The sequence below is a fragment of the Halyomorpha halys genome, unplaced genomic scaffold (genome assembly GCF_000696795.3).
Source record: "Halyomorpha halys isolate HHAL.00 unplaced genomic scaffold, Hhal_1.1 Scaffold38.1, whole genome shotgun sequence".
NCBI lineage: Eukaryota > Metazoa > Arthropoda > Insecta > Hemiptera > Pentatomidae > Halyomorpha > Halyomorpha halys.
In genome coordinates, this window is record NW_027110526.1 from 934,568 (window position 1) to 955,923 (window position 21,356).

The 21,356-nt window shown below is 34.7% G+C and overlaps 1 protein-coding gene across 6 annotated transcripts in view; it reads right to left on the reverse strand.

The window, feature by feature from the left end:
- Nucleotides 1-6,728: 6,728 nt before the first annotated feature.
- Nucleotides 6,729-21,356, reverse strand: part of LOC106687568 (solute carrier family 2, facilitated glucose transporter member 6) — a 38,248-nt gene continuing 23,620 nt past the window's right edge. For 5 of the 6 annotated variants that reach the window (XM_067048716.1, XM_067048714.1, XM_024362825.2 and 2 more), the window contains 3 exons: nt 15,686-15,863; nt 13,644-14,175; nt 6,729-8,716 (listed from right to left, as the gene is read on the reverse strand). In XM_067048716.1, coding sequence (XP_066904817.1) covers nt 8,186-8,716; nt 13,644-14,175; nt 15,686-15,863 — 1,241 coding nt within the window. In that variant the 3' untranslated portion in view covers nt 6,729-8,185. The remainder of the gene's footprint in view (nt 8,717-13,643; nt 14,176-15,685; nt 15,864-21,356) is intronic. The other variant, XM_067048718.1, reaches the window with a different exon arrangement.

Sequence of the window (21,356 nt, forward strand, 5' to 3'; positions counted from 1 at the left end):
TGACGAATCTTTTTAGTTTGCTCTATTTCTTGAGCTAGCATAGCTAGATGGCAGTGATCTACTTGAAGCCTTAAAAAAATGAGGCAAAACTATTAATAATGCCTAAAAACATTTTTGCAACTTACTAATGGGCTTATTAAAAAAAAATAACTGTCAATCATGCTAAAGGAAAAAGTTCCAGTAGTGTCTTTCAAGTCTGAGTTAAACATATAACGTTTAATTCTTAATGCGAAATCATTTTCCATCCTTACCATGAAAGTAAAATTAAATAAAATGTTATTTATCGTTAATTTTTAACATTCAAATGGAAGTATTCTCCAAATATATATACAATATATTAACCTTAACAATACTTTGTAGGAACATAGTCTGGGCGACGACCAAAAAAAGGTAAAAAATAGTAAAAAAAAAAAAAAAATGCTATGCTATGTTAACCAACGTTTCGTCCTACATTGCATGTCTGAGTCAGTTCTAAATGAAAACAAGATACAAATAATGTACTATATACTAAGAGGCTAAAGAATTATACAAAATGTTTAAATAAAGAAAAAAACAGAAACAAATTAAGCTAGGAAAATATAAATATAAATGAATATGGATCAAATTAATAATAGATACAGTCGTGTGTATTAAAATTGTAAATATAGAATTAGAGTAATAGTAATAGTACGATCCTTATTATAGAAATATTTCTAATCAGTATTGTACTACTACTTATAACTCTAGTTCTGTATTTATAATTATATCACACACGACTGTAGCTATTATTAATTAGTTCCCAATACGTTTATATCAATATTTTCTTAACTTAATTTGTCTCTTTATCTCTTTGTTTTCAAAAATATTTTTTACTCTCTTAGAATATTTATTCTAATTTTATTGTCACATCTTACATTGTTTATATCTTGTAATTATCTAGTGACGAAGTCCTGCAAAGTGGGGTGAAAGTTGGTTAACATTATATAGATTTTTTTTTTACAACTTTTTACCTTTATTGAACGCTACCATATTATAAATGATACTATGTAATAGATAATAAGTTCCTTAAACATTTAATGTTTAATTTATATCAAATTCATGGCTAAGATTGACAATTAAACTTAATGATTGTTAGAAATCATGATAGGGTTATGAAACTAGCTGTCTCTGACTACATTATAGATAGCAACAACAGCTCACCTTACGCGACCAATATTATTAAACAATGTACATACAGGTATAGTAAAAGTGTCCTTTTAATTCCTGTCCTTTGCCATTTCTGGCATACGGGGTGCGTAAGCAGTGGTGTAATGGGCTGCGGTTCGTGCATGCCACTGGTCCCAAAAATTAACAATTTTTTATTTTTATTTTACAAAATTATTATTATACGATAATGATATTAGGGGGGGGGTCCATCTTAATTATTATAGGAAACAGTTTTACCTGTGGTGCACCCCAGCGCGTTGAGCGCCTTACTGATGGGGCTGCACCTTGTCCACTGCACCCGTCCGGTTGCCTCCTGCAGTTACCAGGCTGGTCCAGCCCTCCTCGTCTCAGTCTGGGTACGCTTCCTCAACTTCTGGTGGCTCGCCAATGTAAATGAACTCCCTGAAGAACGGATAATCATCTTCTTCCATCAAATGGGGTAAGTTCGACTCGACGAGGGCGAATATCCCGGTCATTCTCGACAACCTGGGTCGGTGTCCTTCCATGGCGAAGCAATCTACTATTACATGTTCTGCTGTTTCAGGAACTCCGCACGAGGGGCACCGGGGGTCGATGTTCTTTCCGAAGCTATGCAGCTTTCCCCGGAACCCCCGGTGTCCTGTTAGGATCTGTGAGATCCAATAGTCCGGGAGGACCCACTTAGCCTTCAATCTATAAAGGACGGTAGGGAAGAATTTTCTCAAAGTAGCGCCCTTCTGACTTGCTACCCGCCGTCCATTCCACTTCTGTATTGAATCCTCCAGCAGCATTTTCTTTTATAAATTTGGAGTTCCTCCGGTAGCGCTTCCAGTCCCTGCCTCTTTACTTCATATTTAAGGTTATCCTCCCTGAGGATGAGGTCCAGGGGCATCGCTCCGGCCAGCACTTGCACCGCCTCATGTGACACCGTTCTATATGTCTTCTCGACCCTCAGCAGAGCCAATCATTATATGATGGACAGTCTCCTCTTTTGTGCATGCGTCACGTTTCGGCTCCACGCAGTTGATGTGTACCTCAGAATGTCACTATTGTTGCTACAATTTACCTTTAAAACAGTCAATATTGACCGTATACCTGGTCCTCAAGAAAAAACGTAATTATTGAATAATGCACAATAGCCACTGGAATCCCTGCCATTTAAGGAGCTTACAAAATATAATTTTTTTAAAATTTTGAGCACAAATTGATTCAGGGTTATTACTTAGTAATTTGAGACATCGATTTTAAAAATCGGCTGTGTGTAGTTGGCTCAGAACACGTAGTTGAATAAATTAAAAATTCAAATCAATCCAAGTCCAAGTAAGCTTTATCATAACTTATTAACTTTAATTTAGAACCAGTTCTGAATATCAACTCAACTTTAATGAATCTAGGGGCGTGTTGCTGAGAGGGATTAATTCACTGCTTTGACCTACCAAGATTAAAATTTATAAGGGTAGACTAGGTAAGTAAGATCTCAGATAATCTCACATCCTTCCGTTGGTAAATACAATGATTTTTTTTTTAATACTTCATTATGTAATCCTTAAAATAAATATTAAATATTGAAAATCTTATTTCAATTTCTCGGAAAACTTCAGGAATAATCAGTACAAGTCATTATTAATTTTAATAATAATTATCTTCTAAACATTACTGTTGTAATTTTTGTTAGTGATTTTATTTCTAATTTTATTATTATTAAAATAATGAAGAAGATGGTCAGGGTTGCGGTGAAAAGAGAAACAAAAATAGTTGTTTCTCTTTTGACAGCAACCCTGACCATCTTATTCAGTATTTGAAATTATACGGTCAATTATTTGTGTTTTTTTTTTTTTTAATTTTTTTTTACACGACGGTCGGTGGAAATCTTCAAAAGACAAGGACCGTGTGTGGGATTTTTACCCACTAAAACCACCGCTCTACACCTGTTCATTCCTCTCCACGGGACCGCCGCTAGGCATTACATCATGGGATGAGTGGCTGAGTGCCGCCGCATTGTTTTAGGCTATCTTCTGGTTTGCCTATCTTTCTCCTCATTTCTTGCATCACCTGTGCAGCAAATCTTTGGCCTGCCATCCAACAATCTTGGTTAAGCAGCGTAATATTGACGATATTATCTGCTGTCGGGTCTGAGCCGCAAACGCGTCAGCGCTCTCTTCTTTCTTCATGTAAGCGGTGGCAGAAGAAAAAAACGTGTTCTGCACTCTCTTCCGTTCCTGGGCACAATGGACATTCTCCAGTCTCATCGAGCTTAAACCTATACTGGTAGGCTCGGAAGCAACCATGCCCTGTGATAAACTGGGTGATATAAGTGATAGTCTACCTCCCCGTGGTTCCTATTCACCCAATCCTCGATGTTGGGCACCAGCCTGTGCGTCCACCTTCCACTGGATGCCATATTCCAGCGACGTTGCCATTTTCTTAGAGCCTCCTTTCTTAATACGTCTCTGGGAATATAGTCAACACTCCTCTCATCGGCGATCAGCTCAATCGATAGCATCCTGTCCACCACGCAAGCCGCTTCGTATGAGACTGTACAAAACGCGCTGATCACTCTTAGCGCACACCTACGATACACCGACACCATCGGTCTTCTGTAGGCCTCAGTACCCAAAGCATCCTTCCATATCGCAGCTGCGTAGAGTAGAATGGATGGGACCACACATGATATCAACAACCTACGGCAGTTCCTGGGTCCGCCTATGTTGGGCATTAAACGTGACAGTGCGGTGGTTACTCTAGCCGCTTTGTCACTCACTCGCTGTATATGCTCTCTGAACCGGAGTCTATCATCGATCCTTACCCCGAGGTAAGTGAAAGAAGGGTTGGACTGGATCTCTTGCCTACCCGCTCTCAAGGTTATAGTTTCCCTCATTTTCCTGCTACTGACGAGAAAGGCCTCTGTCTTACTTGGGGCAACGACTCTGTCTGCCTTAATTCGTCTTGTTCAGGAAACAGATTAGTAATGATCCTCTGCGCTGTCACTGGGCACATAGGCGAGTTCATAGCGCTGGTTTTCAGTTTCTTCATCACTGTGCGGTAGGGTCTTCCCCACGGTTCCTTATCTACTTCATCATAAAGCTCTTTCCAGCATCGTCGCTTACTCGATTTCTTAGCTCGCCGGAGTTCTCGCCTCAGATCAATGTATTCTTCCTGGAATTGCTGAAACAGCGGGCTGCCTCTCGCTCGCTGGTATCTCCTCCTCCCTGCATGCCATCGTGTACGGTGGTCAGTGATTAGATCGTTCCACCAATAAGCCGGAAGTCTACCGTTACCTATATTGGAACGAATCATAGCCGCGTCGCATGCATTATTGACTAGGCCCATTACCTGTCGAGTCTTGTCCTCCTCAGTGCCTGAAATATTACGTTGCCATAATGCTGAACATTTATTTCCGCCACAAGAGTGCTCATTGGCTCCTTTACCAGCGCAAAGTGCACAACTAGGATTCCGCGTGCAATCCAAGGCTAAATGCCTCTCTTCGCCACATTTATGGCAACACTTGGTCCTGTCAGGACCCTGGCATCTTCTAGCCAAGTGACCGAATTACCAACACCGGAAACAACTAGGAGTAGAACCTTCTCGCGGATTCGGGTAACCACTAGGCCCACTCTGATCTTACCTTCCGTGACAGCCTTCCGCGCCAATAGTACCGGCAGACAACCACTCCGGTCTGTGTGCCAGCGTACGCTACAAGCATCGATCGTACTGCTGTAGGTTGTATCACTTCTCCTTCTAAAAGGGCTGTCAGAGCTTCGGCAGCCTCTTCCTTTGTCGTAAGGGCGTCCAAGTTCCTGAATTCAATCAGTGACTCTTGTGTCCACGCCCTAATTTGAGCGTCGTTTCCCACTGCACCTTCAAGAGTGCGCTTCATGGTCTCCTGGGCGCCACCAGACTTCCGTTCCAATTGGATCAGTAGATTTCCTGCGTTATTTTTCCGGACCTTCGAGATATTTGTTCCCAAGCCTTGTGTGTGTGTGTGTATTCTTAAAATTTGTTCAGGAAATAATAAACAATAATAATAAAAAAAATACAAACGTTAAAAATTTATTATATTTCAATTAGGCTTTAAGAATAGTAATCAATTAAAAAAATATTCTATTTATTTGCAAATATGTATTTATTACATTTATACATTACGATTAGAGTTTATTAGATTTTATATATTTTAATAATACCCAAATTAGAAATAAAATCCTTCTCTCCCCCCCCAAAAAAAAAGAAAAAACCTAGTAAGTTGGCAAGGATCGGGACTTGGATCACTCCACGTCAACTGAATACACTTTCAAACTTAAACTTTTAAAATCACAGATTTTTTAAAGTTTTCTATGTGTATTTCTTGTTGTAAGGTTTTCTACATTTTTTGTTGTAAAGCAATATAGGTTATTGCCCTGAAGTTAAAGATACCGCTACAACTCTCAAATTGGTTATAAGTTGGTGGGTCCACGTCTTTACTGGCTCTTTGAGTATTCAAATTTTAATTAAAATAATTACGAAAATGACACAAACCAAACACAGTGGACAGTATTATATGTCGCAATGAACAGTTATGATGTACTAAAACCAAATGAGCCACGCAGATATCAGCGCAGATAGGGTGGTCTATACGATCTATCGCTAGGGAATCTTATTTTCTGTGTCTGGATGGTAAGATCATTTTCTGTGTAATGCATGTTTTTTAGATGCACACTTCTGGAGGAGGAGAGGAGTTACCAAAACTAAAATATTATAATTATTCCAAAATTAAAGTTTAGTTACCATTACAATGTGTACAATGGGGCAGGACACCAATTGTTTTTGCTAAAACTTTATTATATTTATTTTCAGGTATCAATTCCCACTCCTTACTTCTTTTTTACTTCTGTATTCTTTTTTAAATTTGAATGACGTTTCAGGCTCCTTTGCCCATTACCCAGTTCTTATTAATAATTTGTGATTTTGGATTAAAAATTAGTTTTATATATTTTCAAAAGAATATAATTCCTAATTATTTTACTAACTAACTTATTTTTTTATCAATCAAATTATCTATTTTAAAACAATATTTCCCTTGTACTTCGTTAGTATTCCATAGCTTAGTATTCCACTTACTTCAAGTATTTGTTATTCTTTAAGAATAAAGAAGTGAAAAATGATTCCTGAAAATAAATATAATAAAGTTTTAGCAAATAAACCCTTTGGGATTTAGTTGCAGCAGTACTGCTGATTATTTATTTTTGCTATTTTAATTGTTATATTCTTTGTGAGAATGCTAAAGCCTTCTAATGTATAATGTATGTTTTCAGTTGTACACTAGTGCCCTGGTGATGTCTGAATGGGAGGCAATTTGGCAATATTAATAAATGTTTTTTTGTACCTAGAATAGCCTTTTTGTGTACATAGTGTCTTCGACATTTTTTAGCCTCCTATTTTGCCTTCAGATCAAAACTCAAAATACAAAATTGTGAAAGTCAGAAGGTGAAGGAAATAAAATAAATTATCATTTTAGTGGATGGTTGAAACGGATTGTCCTTGATTATATATGTATATATATTGTTGTACGTTAAATTAAAATAGACAAATGGTTCCTAAATGTTTTATTTTATAACATCAAATAGTAGAAAAAAAACTTATTCATATAGTCAAACTATCCACATCTTAAAGGAAAGGTTAACATAAATAAACTTTGTACTCTTTTAACATACACGCTTATAGTAGCACTTAATTCCAAAATAATATATATATCATCATATAATATATAAGATCATATTCCACAATAGATTTAAAATATATAAGTATAAAATAGATAAAACCTCTCTTTAAAGCGATTTGGTGAAAATTATTGTTGGAAATTAGAAATCAAATCACATTTTTTAAGTTAAAAAATTAAGTACATATTGAATTTATTTATCTGAGCTATTGTTCTGAACCTTAATTAACCGATCAAAGGGTAAATATTTATCTATTTTATTCGTTTTGATAAAAGAAATTAAAAATTCTATAGAACTTAATCGGGATAAAAATTAATTAAAATTGGTTTAGAAACGATATTTAATTTTTTATTGAAAAAAAAAACTATTTGGCTGTGAAATCAATTATTTTAATATAATTATGCATTAAGAGTTCTTTACACTCAATAATATTTTTCGGTATCTGTTAAGCGCATAACCAGCTTATTTCTTAATTTTTTTTTTATCTAATCTACCAAGTGTTTACAATCTTATTTATATGTATACTAAATTTGAATCATTCTTTTATTATTTCAAATATTATTTATACACAAAATTAAAAATTATTAGTATTTAAAATTATTTTTGTTTATTGAACTAGCAAACAAATAAATAAATAAAAAAAATGATTAGTTTAAATTAAATTAAAATGCACAGCCTACAGTTCAATGGCTTGGGGCAAGAATGTGATCAGACAGAATTTTGTACAAAATGCGTTGCTCTTTTACAATCCAATTTTTTAGGAAGCCTCTACTGAAGTATTTTCATTATTTGGTTTGTCTTAACCTTGCTCCAAACCACTCATTTAATAGGAGTGTGTTGAATATATAAAAATTTAAAATTTTAGTTTATCAATCAAAAATTAGACGATTGTCTAGCCACGAATGGTAATTGTTTATCTTATATTTATAATTAATTACAAGATTATAAAAAAATAACTCTTTAGAGGTAAAATATTTTAGCAGTATAATATATTTGTTTCTGCATTCGTAGTGGATTTTTCATAAACATTTCCATTTTTTCCTTTTGTAATTTTATTACGCTTTTCTGGTTTTGGGTTGAACTTTTTATTTAAATATAAATGTGTATTTTTAATTATAATTTTAAATAACATAGAGCAAAATCGTATGTTTTGCAACCAAAGTGAATTATTTTAGACTAGGTAAATATAAACCTTAAAAAATTACTAAAATGACGCAACGGTGAAATATTATTGTAGCACCGCTTTCGGATTTTTTCTAAAATGATTCAGTAATTTAATATTATTTACATGTATGTACATAATAAATATAGCTGTTTTTTTTTTTTTATCAACTGGAGCTAATGGTTGTTTTTGCAGTCTCAGGCAAAAGGGCTGCCGATACAGCACCTATCAAAGATACTACAGTGTAAATAATAAAGTTTCCTTCAATGCCCCAGACAGCGTTGATGGGAATGAATATCTTCAGCGTTACAAAGGCTACAATGCTGGCAACCAACTGAGTTAGGCCGTTAGCCAATGCTCTCAGGCGTGTAGGGAAGAGCTCGGAAGGCAGCGTGAGGATGATAGGGTTGATACCGAGGGAGGATATGACGCAGAAACCGAACATGCCACTGTACAGAAGTCCGTCGTTGTGGGTGACGAAGTAGGCTGTGAGGAGAGACGTAGAAATTGCGGAGCCGATCAAGGAGCATATGAGAAGAGGTCTTCGGCCGAAGGGATCTGTGAGGAAGGAGGCGAAGAAGGAGGTCACTACGAAGACGATTCCCATCACCAGGATCACACGCTGTCCTCCGATGAACTCTTCGCCGTATACGGAAATTGTGGCGTTCCCATCCATCTGGCTCACGCCACTCAAAATCTATAAAACAAAATATAGCTTTATGCAGTTAAAGAATTAAAGATATTGACGTATTGTTTATATTAAGTTTAAAATATTGCTTCCAAGAGGGAGATATAGTTTGATTTCAAATATTTTAAAGAATTAAAGACGAGAAGGACTTTTTTTTTTAATAATTTATTTATTGTTATTTACAACTGTATACACATATATACAACAAGTAAATTTGCTGTAGGTGACATGATACAAACATGTGAAGAATCTATCCACTGATAGAACTCCAATAACATTTCTAGAGGAGAAGATCTATCTTCTTTTCAGACGCCTAGAAGGATTATTAGGTAATGAAGGAGACGCCTGGTTAGAAACAAGTGGATTTGGGTGGTTGAGAAGTTTGTTATGGAATGAACGGTATCTGGTTCTGGCCTAATCGGCAACATATGGAACATTGAGATCCTGATGGATGACTTGATTTGTGACAAAGTAAGGAGCATTAAGGATTTTGGACTGTAAGGATTGGATTCTGGAGGAATTTGATGGTTTAGTGGAGCCCCAAAGCTAACTCCGTATGTCCAGATACGAGAAGGACTTAAAATTAAAAATTGAATTCCATTCTTTATTAGATACATATAAGAAATCTTTTTATGTAATTTTTATTTCTCTTTACCTGGTCATTTCAAGCATACGAGTGGGGTATCCTTTAAGTAACTAACTTATTCTAACCACAGAAAGACAATCGAGTTTTCTATCAGTGGGACAGTCACGAAATAAAAGTCAACCAACCCAGACCGAATTTGAACTGGCGCCATTGCAGTTATTAGGCCTCTAAGGTAACGCCTCAACTGCCTAAAAATTGTTTTAACAAATTCTGGAAGCTTTTAAACTTTACGTTGCTAACTATATACATTGGAGGCGTACTATGCTGTATGGCGGCCGTGTTACCTTAACAAGTGAGTTGTCTTTTATTTCGTTGAAACTCTTTTCTCACTTAAATTACAAGAGGGTCAGATTCTGTTGGAAAGCTTCAGCGATTTTTCTAAAAATAAAAAAACAAAACAGAAGAGGGTGATTGAAAACTCTATAATTGTACAAGAGCCTCTGAAGGGGTTAGAGAAATGTGCTTTATTGATTTTATTTTTGTTTTAGAAGAGAGGAACATTCGTCTAGTTTTTGATATTACACATACTATCAACGACTCAATACCAGAAAGTTTGCAGAAAAGGATTAGATAGTAGATACACCAGTCGTAGAAACCAGAAATAGTCTTTCTTACGATAAATAGTGCACCTTCTGCCATTACTCGTAAGTTCTTCAGTCACTGCAACATATCGTTGTATTCTGAACACCATTTGAAACTTTGTGACTCATACATCAACGAAAAATGTTAGATTTACTTGAACCAAAGTTTCATGTTCTTGATTGGACATTTATTGAAAGTTTAAGTTCCTATGACAATAAGTACCTACTGGTAAATTGATGTGTACCGTTTTCTCTCCTCTTGAAGCAGTACCTATTAGTCATGAATTTGTTTATAGGTTTTAGTTTTATTATTTATTTCTCAGCCATTTTGTTTAATTAACTTGGTTATGTATTTTTTCCTGAATTTTATTTTAAATATTTGTTTTATTTTCATTTATTTGATTTTAATATATTTTATTATTACACTTTTACTGCCCTAGAAAAGTTATTTATAGCTTAAATCTTTTCTTACTCCTTTAATGCTTTTGGTAGTTTAAAGTGAGACTGCATGATTAGACATTTGTAACCAGAATTCTTATTCGTTAAAATTAAGAATGGGGAACGAAAAAAAAATATCCAGACCTAAAAGCACATTATAAGAAAAATGTAGGAATAGAATATTTTCCTATGCCAATCATAAATATTTCATATACACATCTCAGAGGCGTGTTGTAACCGCAAATTTTGACTTATCTTTAGTTATATACATATCGCTCATACTTGCCGACGCTCAGCGGAGAAGGGGGTAAGTTAAAGAAAACAAAATAATAATGATAAAAGGAAAAAAAATAATAAAGAATAAATTGCTCCTCAGGCGCCACGTTATTTTTTCCGTTGGGAATAACGAAAACCCCAAAACAATATCCCCAAAATATAACTAAAATATACCCACCCCTATATAAACATTATCGAATTATGACCACTGGAGAATACCTTTACATGTAGATAACAGAAAATCTAAGGGTGTTTCCTCCCATCTATTGAATTATCGTAATATTAAGTGAACATAACCAAAAAAAAACATAGGTAAATTAACAAGTTGAAAGCAGTGTACATGCATAAGAAAGAATAGCAGAACTATATGTACGAAAGTTTAATAATAATAAGAAATATATGTACACTGAAAGAAAAAGGAAAAAAAAAAGAATTCTTATCAATTAATAAAACAAAGAAAACTTATAGGTTGAATTAACCATAATTTAAATGCTTAACCTTATTAACTAAATTTACATTATTATACAAAAGAGTATAAAAGCAAATATAAAATAAAAACAAAATAAAATTTAGTCTTTGGGTTTACTCCTGGCAGAACACAAGGTTGTCTGATATTTCCTTTCCGTTTACCGTCTCATCTCCACCAGAAGTATAAAAATGACACCTGCTACAACTCTCCTATCCAGGACGTGCTGAAGAAACGTTGCCACGCATTCCACTATATCCCCACTTCTAGTGTTAATGACCGTCCGTTGAAATAGAACACCATAATTTTGAAAAACCAAACATATACGATAACTTTTCAAATAGGGTGATATTTCGGTTCAAAACAGTAAAGACACAGGGCCTGATAGACTATCACCACTTCACATTGAACAGTCGTAACGTGTTCAAAAATCAAACTGTCACATTCATAAAAACCCAATCGTCTCAACATATCGCTAGTGTTTTGTTTTCACCATGACAACCATCACACCTCTTATCTACACAGATCTAGCCTGTGTTTTTATTTCACCATGGCAACCGTAACAGTGTTGTTAGCAAAAGTCATAATAAAAACGGTTGACTTCGCATTACTAACGTCAATATAAATTTTATGTTCGATAAATTCATTCTATGATAAAGTAGATCTAAAAAAATACATCCACAAATTTTACAGTACATCCTTAGGCACTCAAACCTAAGAATCATGCAATCAAACAATAAAGTTCCTTTGGACTTTTATCGTGAAAACTTTTTATCAAAAGAGTTCCTTCGAAACTGATAAAGAAAAACTTTTTGAAAAGTTTCAAGCCCTGATTTAAAGCTGGAAGTGAACTCCTTATCTTCAAACTGAATGCTTGTTACTCAGTGGGAATACAACCAGTATAATTCCATAAAATCTTTTGCCCTCTAAGTCAGGGTCTGTATCATTTTACTTATTGATTAAGTACCTTTTATAAAAAGGTTAAGAGTATAGCGCTTAACACATTAGATTATGGAGAGAAATATCTTTGAAATGATAGTTCTTAGATGGACTATGTCATTTGTATATATATAGAATATATAGGAAGGGGAATTATTGTGAAAGTAAAATATTTTGAATGCTATTTTTCGACGGAACCACATATTTTAGGGTCTTGGGATCTGAGTCTAATTAGCCAAGTATCTCAAAATGGTTTGTGTCTAAACAGCTAAGTTCAAAACGTTTGAACTTACAAACGTAAAAGCCTTACAAATCTGAACTCACATATTTAAGGTATATAACTATATAACTGGAATGTTACAGGAATTTCTTCGATCTAATCAACTAGCCGAAAGTCACTTCCATCTCTCACATTAGAAATCCATTTCTCACATTATTTCCAAAACGGCTCTTATAATTTTGATTAAACTGAATATATCAAGTCATCTTTAATATTAGCTAAGTATTATTATTATTAGAACTTGATGAAAGGGTTTTAATGCCAAATTTTGAAAAAACAAACTTCCTCTAAAGTACCTTAATTATTATTATTTTATGGGGAACAGACCATGGAGGCCTAAGTCCTCCCACGATGTATTAGTGAATACATCGTATTTCTACACGATGCATATACTAATACATTGCGCGTTTCTTGACGTGTTTTTTTCGCAGGGTGGGTTCGTCACTCCCACGTCTATTTTTTGTGAGTGCCGCCCATTGGCTAACGGGCCTCACAAATGCTCGGTGGGAGGTTGTCAGTGAGTTTTGCATTATTTTGTGCTTGAAAAAAGCCCGGGTGGGACCGGGAATTCGATCTGACAACCTGTGGGTTGGTAGACTGGCGCGTTACTAAGCTGCTACCGCTACCCCTTAAGTACCTTTAAATTTGTTTATTTCAAATAATCAACCATATCTAATTATTAGTAGTAATGTAAAATGGATAGATATTAACCCATAAAAGAATTTGGTTTTTAGTTTAAGGATAAAACGATTCAAGCAAGCACCAAAACAAACTGGGTCATAAGGAATAGCGGCAAGGGACCGATCTTATTCCATAGTATACGGACGGCCTGGTTATTTTTTGTTAAACTGAATTATTCTAGGCAGATACAATGTTTATAATCGTTTCTCACACCACAAGAGACCCTTAAATACGAATTTTCACAGCTACTGAAAAATAAAAAAAATATTTCAATCAAAATTCGTTAGTACCTAATTTTTTTTTATTTGGAAAAATTGAGCTTTTCTCATTGTTAATTATATAAGAATGGATGAATATAAAATATTAAAGAATTTGGTAATTGCTGTGTTTCCGTGCTATGTATTATAATTTCCAAATACAATGAAATATATAGTAAGGGATTTGTCATCATGGATAATATAAAAATACCTGTTTTCAATAGACAAGGATTAATTTCATCTTTAGGAGGTAAGTTAACGTGTGATGCGTACACTAGCTTTTTTAAGCATTTATAATTTATAAGAATCAGAAATGTAATCCAAATATTTAAAAATTGCAAAATTTAGTTAAAATAAAAAATGGATACATACCACTAAGCAAATTAGATACTTCATGTAACCGTCCTGCTTCAGTGCTTCCCACAGAGACTTCTCGGGGAGCATATTTGAATTACTGTGTAGTTCGAAGTAGGACGATTCAACTTCCATAAGGTACTCTGTACCCCTAAGCTTCAGCATGCTTTCTTTTGCCTCCTGCTCTTTTCCCTTGCTCATCAAGTAGTACGGCGACTCCGGAGCTAGAATAAACGTGATTAAAAAAAACAGCGGGATGGAGAAACATACCCAGACGTAGTGGGTGTAGGTGAGGTGTGGTCCAACAGCGTAGACGATGAGCTGGCCTACGAAGGACATAGTACTCAGCTGACCAACGATAGCTCCCCGTATATCTGGCGGAGATATCTCGGACAGGTAAATAGGTGCTACGCAGACCAATCCTCCAACAACGACACCCCCAAGGACCTGGGCTCCATAGAGCGTCCACTTGGTTCTTGTAGAGACGATCATGGTCCAACAGATCGTGGAGAGCACTCCTGTACACAGCAGTACAGGTTTCCTCCCGTATCTGAACAGAATTTTAGACTGTAAAGTAAGTGTAATAATATTAATATTATTAAGGTGAGACCTTAGCAACTGTTTAACAATCCTTAGCAACCTTACTTTTACACTTAATTATTATAATACAAAAAATATAATTTTTTTTTCAGATAAAAAAAAATTTCCCACAAAAAATACAAATGAAAATAAATGTAATTAAATTAAATACTAATACTAAGTTAATACTATATATAAATTAATTATTAAACATGACGTTAACTATACTAGTTTCAGAATAAATTATTAGCGATGTACAGTTATAACAAAATGAAAATGTTTTTACAAGGAGATGAGCGTTCACGAAAAATAGAACAATCCAAATTTATTTATAAACATTTTAACGAAGTCAAAATGTCAGATAATCACTGAACATAAAATTTGATGACAAACAGCTTTAGTATATTAGTTTTCAATTTACTACAGCCGTATCAAGGAAATATAGTTAGAAGATTTGGCAATTTGGACAAAGTTATCAGACTTTGTCGTGTTTCATATCACCATTTCGACGACAATTTTGGAACGATTTCAAAATTTTAGGTAATTAGTAAAAAACATTTTTAATTTTCCTTTATTCATGAACTTGAAAGTGTCCGAGAAACTGAAGAAACAAAATAGGACAGGGCCGTGACTTTAATGCTTTTGACATTTATATTGATGTCTGTTTATATCAAGTTTGAAAATATTTTTTTTGATATACGTAGTATTTCATTTTAAATAGATTTTAATTTGTATTTTCCAAAGAAGTTCGTTTAAAAGAAATAGCTGTATTTATACTTATATGCTGGAATAATGGCTTGTAGGCTTGTATTTTGCCTAAACTACACACTAAGACTTAATATAAGCTGCCCACCCGCCTTTTTGTACTTGACATTGTCACCATCATCAGAACCTGTCTGCGGAAATTATTATTAGAGAGCCGACATAGACGTGGGCCCACCAAGTTCTAAAAAATTGGACTTGGAAACATCTTCTGACCTTTTTGAGCAGAAAATTTTCTCTTCAGGACCCATTTCGTCTCTGGCCTATCAGAGTCGTCCAGCAGTATGTTATTTTATGTATTTATTAATTAGCTTTATTCTTTCATTTTATCTTAAAACACATTTTTATTTTATTTCTGAATATTTTACAATTATTTTTTCAATTGTTGGCCTAGCCAAATAAAAGTTTATATTCCATGCCAAGTTGTTCTTTTTTATAATTTTAAGTTTTCCTTCAAAAACAATTTGTTAATTTGAGTAAAAGCTCTATCTCTTCCTAATAATGTAGCAGTGGTGATATTGTTAAGGGATTATATTATATTACATCATTAGTAACAGGAAAACAGTACTTCTATTATAGAGATAGCGTGTACTATGGATGGAAAATAATTATTCTCAGAATTTATTAAAATAATTATAATACATAATATGTAACTTTTAAAATGAATTAAAACTGCTAACAAATAATTTTAATAAATTAGTTACTGATTTTTTTCTTACCTATCTGCCAGTATGCCAGAGGGTATGGCTGAAAATCCGGCTCCAATGGGCCCAATGGAGACCATCCAGGACACTTCATCCTGAGTCATTGGCACTTCGCTGTTCTTGGAGCTGAACCATGCAGTCAGCGGTGATGGCCATACCATAGCCACTCCGGCCATCACCATGCTCAAGTAGCCTGGTGGTAACAGATAGTCCATATTAATACTGATAATATCAGAAGAAATGACTTTAACAGAAGAATGACATATATCTAACTGTAAAAAATAGAAACTCAATCGCAGTTGCATTTTATAGTAATAAACTGTGAAAGAAGTTCATCTTTAATCCCTATAATTGTTGGGATTGTGTACAGGGCATACTCCTGTTTTAACCATTGTAGAAGGTCAAGTTTTCATTTTATGAGGCCGCTATAGAAATAAATGTTGACCTATCCAGGCCGAATAGGTCCCCGGATTCGAAGAAGTGTTGCTGCAGTAAGGAGCCAGTTAAAGCTGGCGGTTGAACCCGCTCGGCTACAATCGGATCTTCCGCACCGCATAATTTCCGTCAAAGTTCTTGGGAATTAAGTCTTTTCTTACGAGGCACATGAGGAACTAACTTTAGCCTACCTCTTTCAATCATCCTTTTTATTTTAAGTCATACAACTCTTGATTTTTTTTTTCATTTTCGTGCCCATCAATGCAAACAGGGCCAAAGACCATACGTAGAATCTTTCATTCTAATATTTGAAGTTATTGGTTTTCTGTCTTTGTTGCAGTCTATGTTTCTGATCCATGTGAGGTGACTGCTCGGATAAGTGACTTGTGAAGTTTGGGTGAGAGTCAGGAACTTGCTTGAGAGTTGTCTCCTTAATGAAAAGTTTGGCAGGCAACATCTTGCAGTCCACTTGTGAAAATAAATTCGAATACCTATTTAAATTCAAAAGGGTCAGACTGAACCTTTGATTAATTATAGGACTACAAGAAGTGACAGAAAGGCATTCGTAACAACCTCTAGGACTCTGATTGGTGAAGTAGGAAAAATTAAGTCAAAAGTTGTAGAGTGACAAGAGGCCACGTGGAGTGCCCAAATTGAAATATTTAAAAAAACCTAATCGATAAAATAAAAAAAAAGATGAGCATGCAGAAAACTGGAAAGTAGTAGCTCATGATAAGCAAGGAGATGGCGGTCTAAGATTTAGAAGATTTTTAGAGCTAATCTATCTTGTTTTTGTTTTGTAGAATGGTTCCACGAAACTGAAACTTTCATTTTTAAAAACAACCTTGACATAAAAGACAGAATATCTGCTTACAATCAGTTGTGATTTGTAGCATAATAACCAAGCGTGTATTGGCGCCAAGAAGAATATTGTCGACTATTGACAAGTTAATGACAGCTTCAGAAGGACGAAAACAAATCTACGACTGCGATAACGAAGTAAAACAATTAATCTTCCGTCAATAAAAGGTCTTTGGGTGACCTTAACCAGGTCGATGGCACTTTGCCTTGTGCGACTCTGTCAGTTATTGTTTTGACCTCCTTGGCATTGATTCTGTTTTTGAATTTATAAAATCACTATTTCTAATTTTTCAAAAACCTGATCCAAAACATTTAGCATTATTTGCGTTCTCAACGAAACCGTTTTGAAATTTGAAGTTTATTTGAAAACAAATAAATCTTCCTGCTGTGGTTTGAAACCTTTTTTCTTGATTTTAAAATCTATGAGCTTTCACATATTTGAGATCTATGTTAAAAAAATCCAGCTCATTGAATATGAATCTGCAAATAATTTTAAGAATTAGTTTCTCACACTCACAGAAATGGATTTCAGTTTGTTCTAGAACTCTTACCAATTGGTTAATTAATTTAATAAAAAACGATCTCGGTCATTTTATTTATTTTTTTGCATAAAAATCCCAAACAGTGTATCTCAGCTAAACCGTTTTGTAGTAATAAATTGAACATCGGTAAAGTTTGCATCGAATGGGTACCATAATAAAATGATTCGGACAATTAATAAGTAGTTAACTAAAATATTATTTTATTTTATTTTCACATATGAATTTCTTCCTGTTAGTAAGGAACTAATTAGCGTGATCAAGCAACGAAAAAAGAAATGTTGGGCTCTTTTTTTCTATTTTTCACTTATAAATCCTAAATGTTGAATTCTGTTGAAAAATTTATAAAACATCATTTATATTATTATCAGTTCCTCAACGTAATAAATAGAAAAATAGATATTTTTTTAAACCACCTTCTACGAGTTGTTCATAGGCTCTTATAGCTGGCCTGATGAAATCCAAATACAACCAAATCAACCACTTCATCTAATTATCACATTATGTTTGCACATGTTTGAAGCAGAATTTAATGCTTTTTAATTCCATTTTATTTTATAACTTTTACGCAAGGGAAAACAGTTTAGTAGTTATGGGAGAAAAATGAAGATATTTTATTGAATTAATTACTTTATCAGTAATAGTTTTAGAAAGAAATTCAAGAACGTTTTAATGTTAAGTGTGATAGAAAATAATTTTTAAAGTTATTTGCAGATCCTTTATTCTTCATGGACTGGATATTTAGCATTGGGCTCTTGTGCTATTTGTGTTTACGCCTGTTCTGGACAGGTGCTAATACATAATAAATACTCCACACCGTAACGCGGTTGATATTTATGCAACTTGACGCTCTCAACTAAAATTCATCTGTTGGGGGTCTTCAGCAAATATATTCAGTAATAATTATAATGTACTGTAGTTTATACAACAATGTGTGAACAAGGTGTTAAGAACCCTACGCACGTGGTTTCAATTTTTCGGCGTACCGAATAGAACCTGGTCTGACATTGGAAGGAAATGAAAGTCTTGGATGTTGTATGCCGCCTTAACACTACGGGATATCCAAAGAGCCGAAGAGGGATTGAAAGAATCCACAGTACCCTCAGTGACCACCTTTGGATATATCAGACAGAAAAGGTGCAACAGTCGGGTGAAGTGATCGAACGAGCGATGGCGGCATACAATCATTTGCCATGGGGTTTCCTGCTTTTGAGATTGTTTTGGGATGCGGGTTCATTGGAGGAATTACCGAGAAACAGCGACCGGAAAGCAATATCGTCCATTAATGTCATGGAACGGAGATATATGTGAGCTAAAGGAGAAGAAGAACGTTGAAGATTAACACCAAACAACCTCAGTGTTCGTTATTTGATGGGCCACCTTAAATTTGGGACAGTAGTGCACTGGAGAGTGGGAAGACCTGTGGAGGTAAGGGGCAATGTACATTGGTTACGATTAGAGAGAATAATGTTGTCACCTAAATAGTGAGGAACGGTTCAACTAGAACAGTTAAAGCTTTCTACAATAGCAACATTTTTCTTCTGTTCATTTTATGGACTTTATAACAAGTTGTGAGTGTAAATATCAGTGATCAATGTAAAACTGTAGTTTTTTGTCTTTTCTTTTACATATAGTGCTGTTTTCCTATAAATATCATTATTATTATTGCATTTATATACATATGTTTCTTTCGTAAATAATAGAGTTTAGGAAGGTTGTTTGTAACTGGTGGAGGGGAGTTACGGTCTGGCAGCTGTGCGATATCAGCTGATCGAGTAACACATCAGCAGTAGAATATATACATAACGAACAGACTCCGTCAATAGATTAGTCTTTTAGTTGTCTTTATACGTTTCATTTCACACTACATTCTCTCCCTTTTTTAAGTTATCAATCCAGTCATTCGTAAGTTATATCTATATTTATATAAGCATATTTTTATATATTACAAATATGGAATTAACGGGCTGGAGAACTAGGACTCTTTATCGGCAAGTCTGGCAGAGGATCAAGAGAGAGGCCAAGACGGACAACTAATCTGCCATAATACAACTGTGGCACTAAACTTTGAATATTTCTTCTGAAAAATTAGTTCTTAAAAACATGGTTACTGTTTACAAATTAGATATTTCTGTATATTTTCTTAAACTTAAAACAGGGCTATTTTTAATTAACGAAAATGCGCAAAAAATACTTATAATTAAAATATTTTTAAAAATGCTGTTAGGGACCACTCTAAATTTTCCTTAATGAAAGATGCGTCAGATATTAGTTCCAATGATTAGCTTGAGTTAGGTCTCAAGACAAGCTGGCAGCCAAGGACGCTAATTTATACTAATGTTAGAGTTGTCCTCACTCTTTATTTTTATATTATAGTACTGAATATAACGTGAGAAATATGATTCGGAAGGATAGTAATGATTTAAATTTATATCAGTATTTTGTTTCAATTGTTTAAAGGTTACCCAAACACCTTAAATGAAAGCTGATCAATGACCTACTTGCTTAGGACTACTGAGAATGACAAACGGTTCCTTCACTTGCCAAAATCCTCTTGTAGGAGGAGTACAAACATAAAACTATTTACTCAGTATAATTCTCTACAGTTATGAATCCCGTTAAAAAAAATATCTTCTTATTTTTAAGGTGAATACCGTGCATAGTACGATAAATATCATATTGGAAGATTATTAGCTGATTTTAATTATTATAATAATAATAATAATACTTAATTTATTCTGGGACGAATCCTTTTAGAATAATACAGAGAAATCAATAGATGAGGACTAAGGAGCCTCAGAAATACTTAAACAAAAAATACAAAGAAATATAAACGGTCATTATAAAAAATAATTATAGCTTCCTTTCTCACTTTTATCGGTTGAACAAAAAAAAAAGAGAGAGAAAAGAAAACGTTGTAAAAATAATTAAGTATGATATAATAGTTAACTAATCTGAATGGATAAGAAATGATTGAACAGGCGGGATTTAAAGGTAGGGTGGGTATTGGAGCGACGGATGTTGGAAGGGATGGACTTCCATAAGGATGAAGCTCGGATAATGATGCAGCGGTTCGGTGGCCCCTTGTGTATAAATCTGAAGATCGGGAACGAGTATTGCGGGAACGAATAGAGGATTTGAATTGAAGGAGCTCGGAAATGTATGAAGGACGGCGGGATTGGATGACTTAGAATATGAAGGACGGCGGGATTGGATGACTTAGAATATGAAGGAAGCCAGAAGATACTACGACGGTAGGAAAGATGAAGCCACTTCAACTCTGGATAAAAACGGGAAACAGAGGCATCCTTAGGCATCCCGAAGATGAATTTTGCACAGCAATTTATCAAACGTTTTAATTTCGCCTCGAGATCCCCAGAGACTCCCCCATATACTGTACAGCAATTGTCAAAATGAGGAAATATTAGCGAAGTGACTAGGAGCCTACGAGTTCCAAATGGAAATAGGTTTGATCAAAGGTTATTCCCAGATTTTTGATGGTGGGGTAAAATTTGATGGAACTATCATGTAGAAACAGAGTTGGAATATTAGGAACAGTTTGAAGGAGATTATTGAAGCCTATTAAGATTGCCTTTATATTTTCCGCATTTAGCTTCAACTTGTTAGCTCTCGCCCATTCACAAATCTCATCCAAATCTTCTTGAAGTTTCTCTGTGGCTGGTTATAGGTCAGAAGGCGGGAAGGACAGGTATATTGGGAAATCATCTGCATAGATGTGGTATTGGGAATGATGGATCTGGAGGGGAAGGTCATTAATGTAAATAGCAAACAGAGTAGGAGATAAAGAGGAGCCTTGAGGAACACCACAGGGAAGGAGGAGGGTCTTAGAT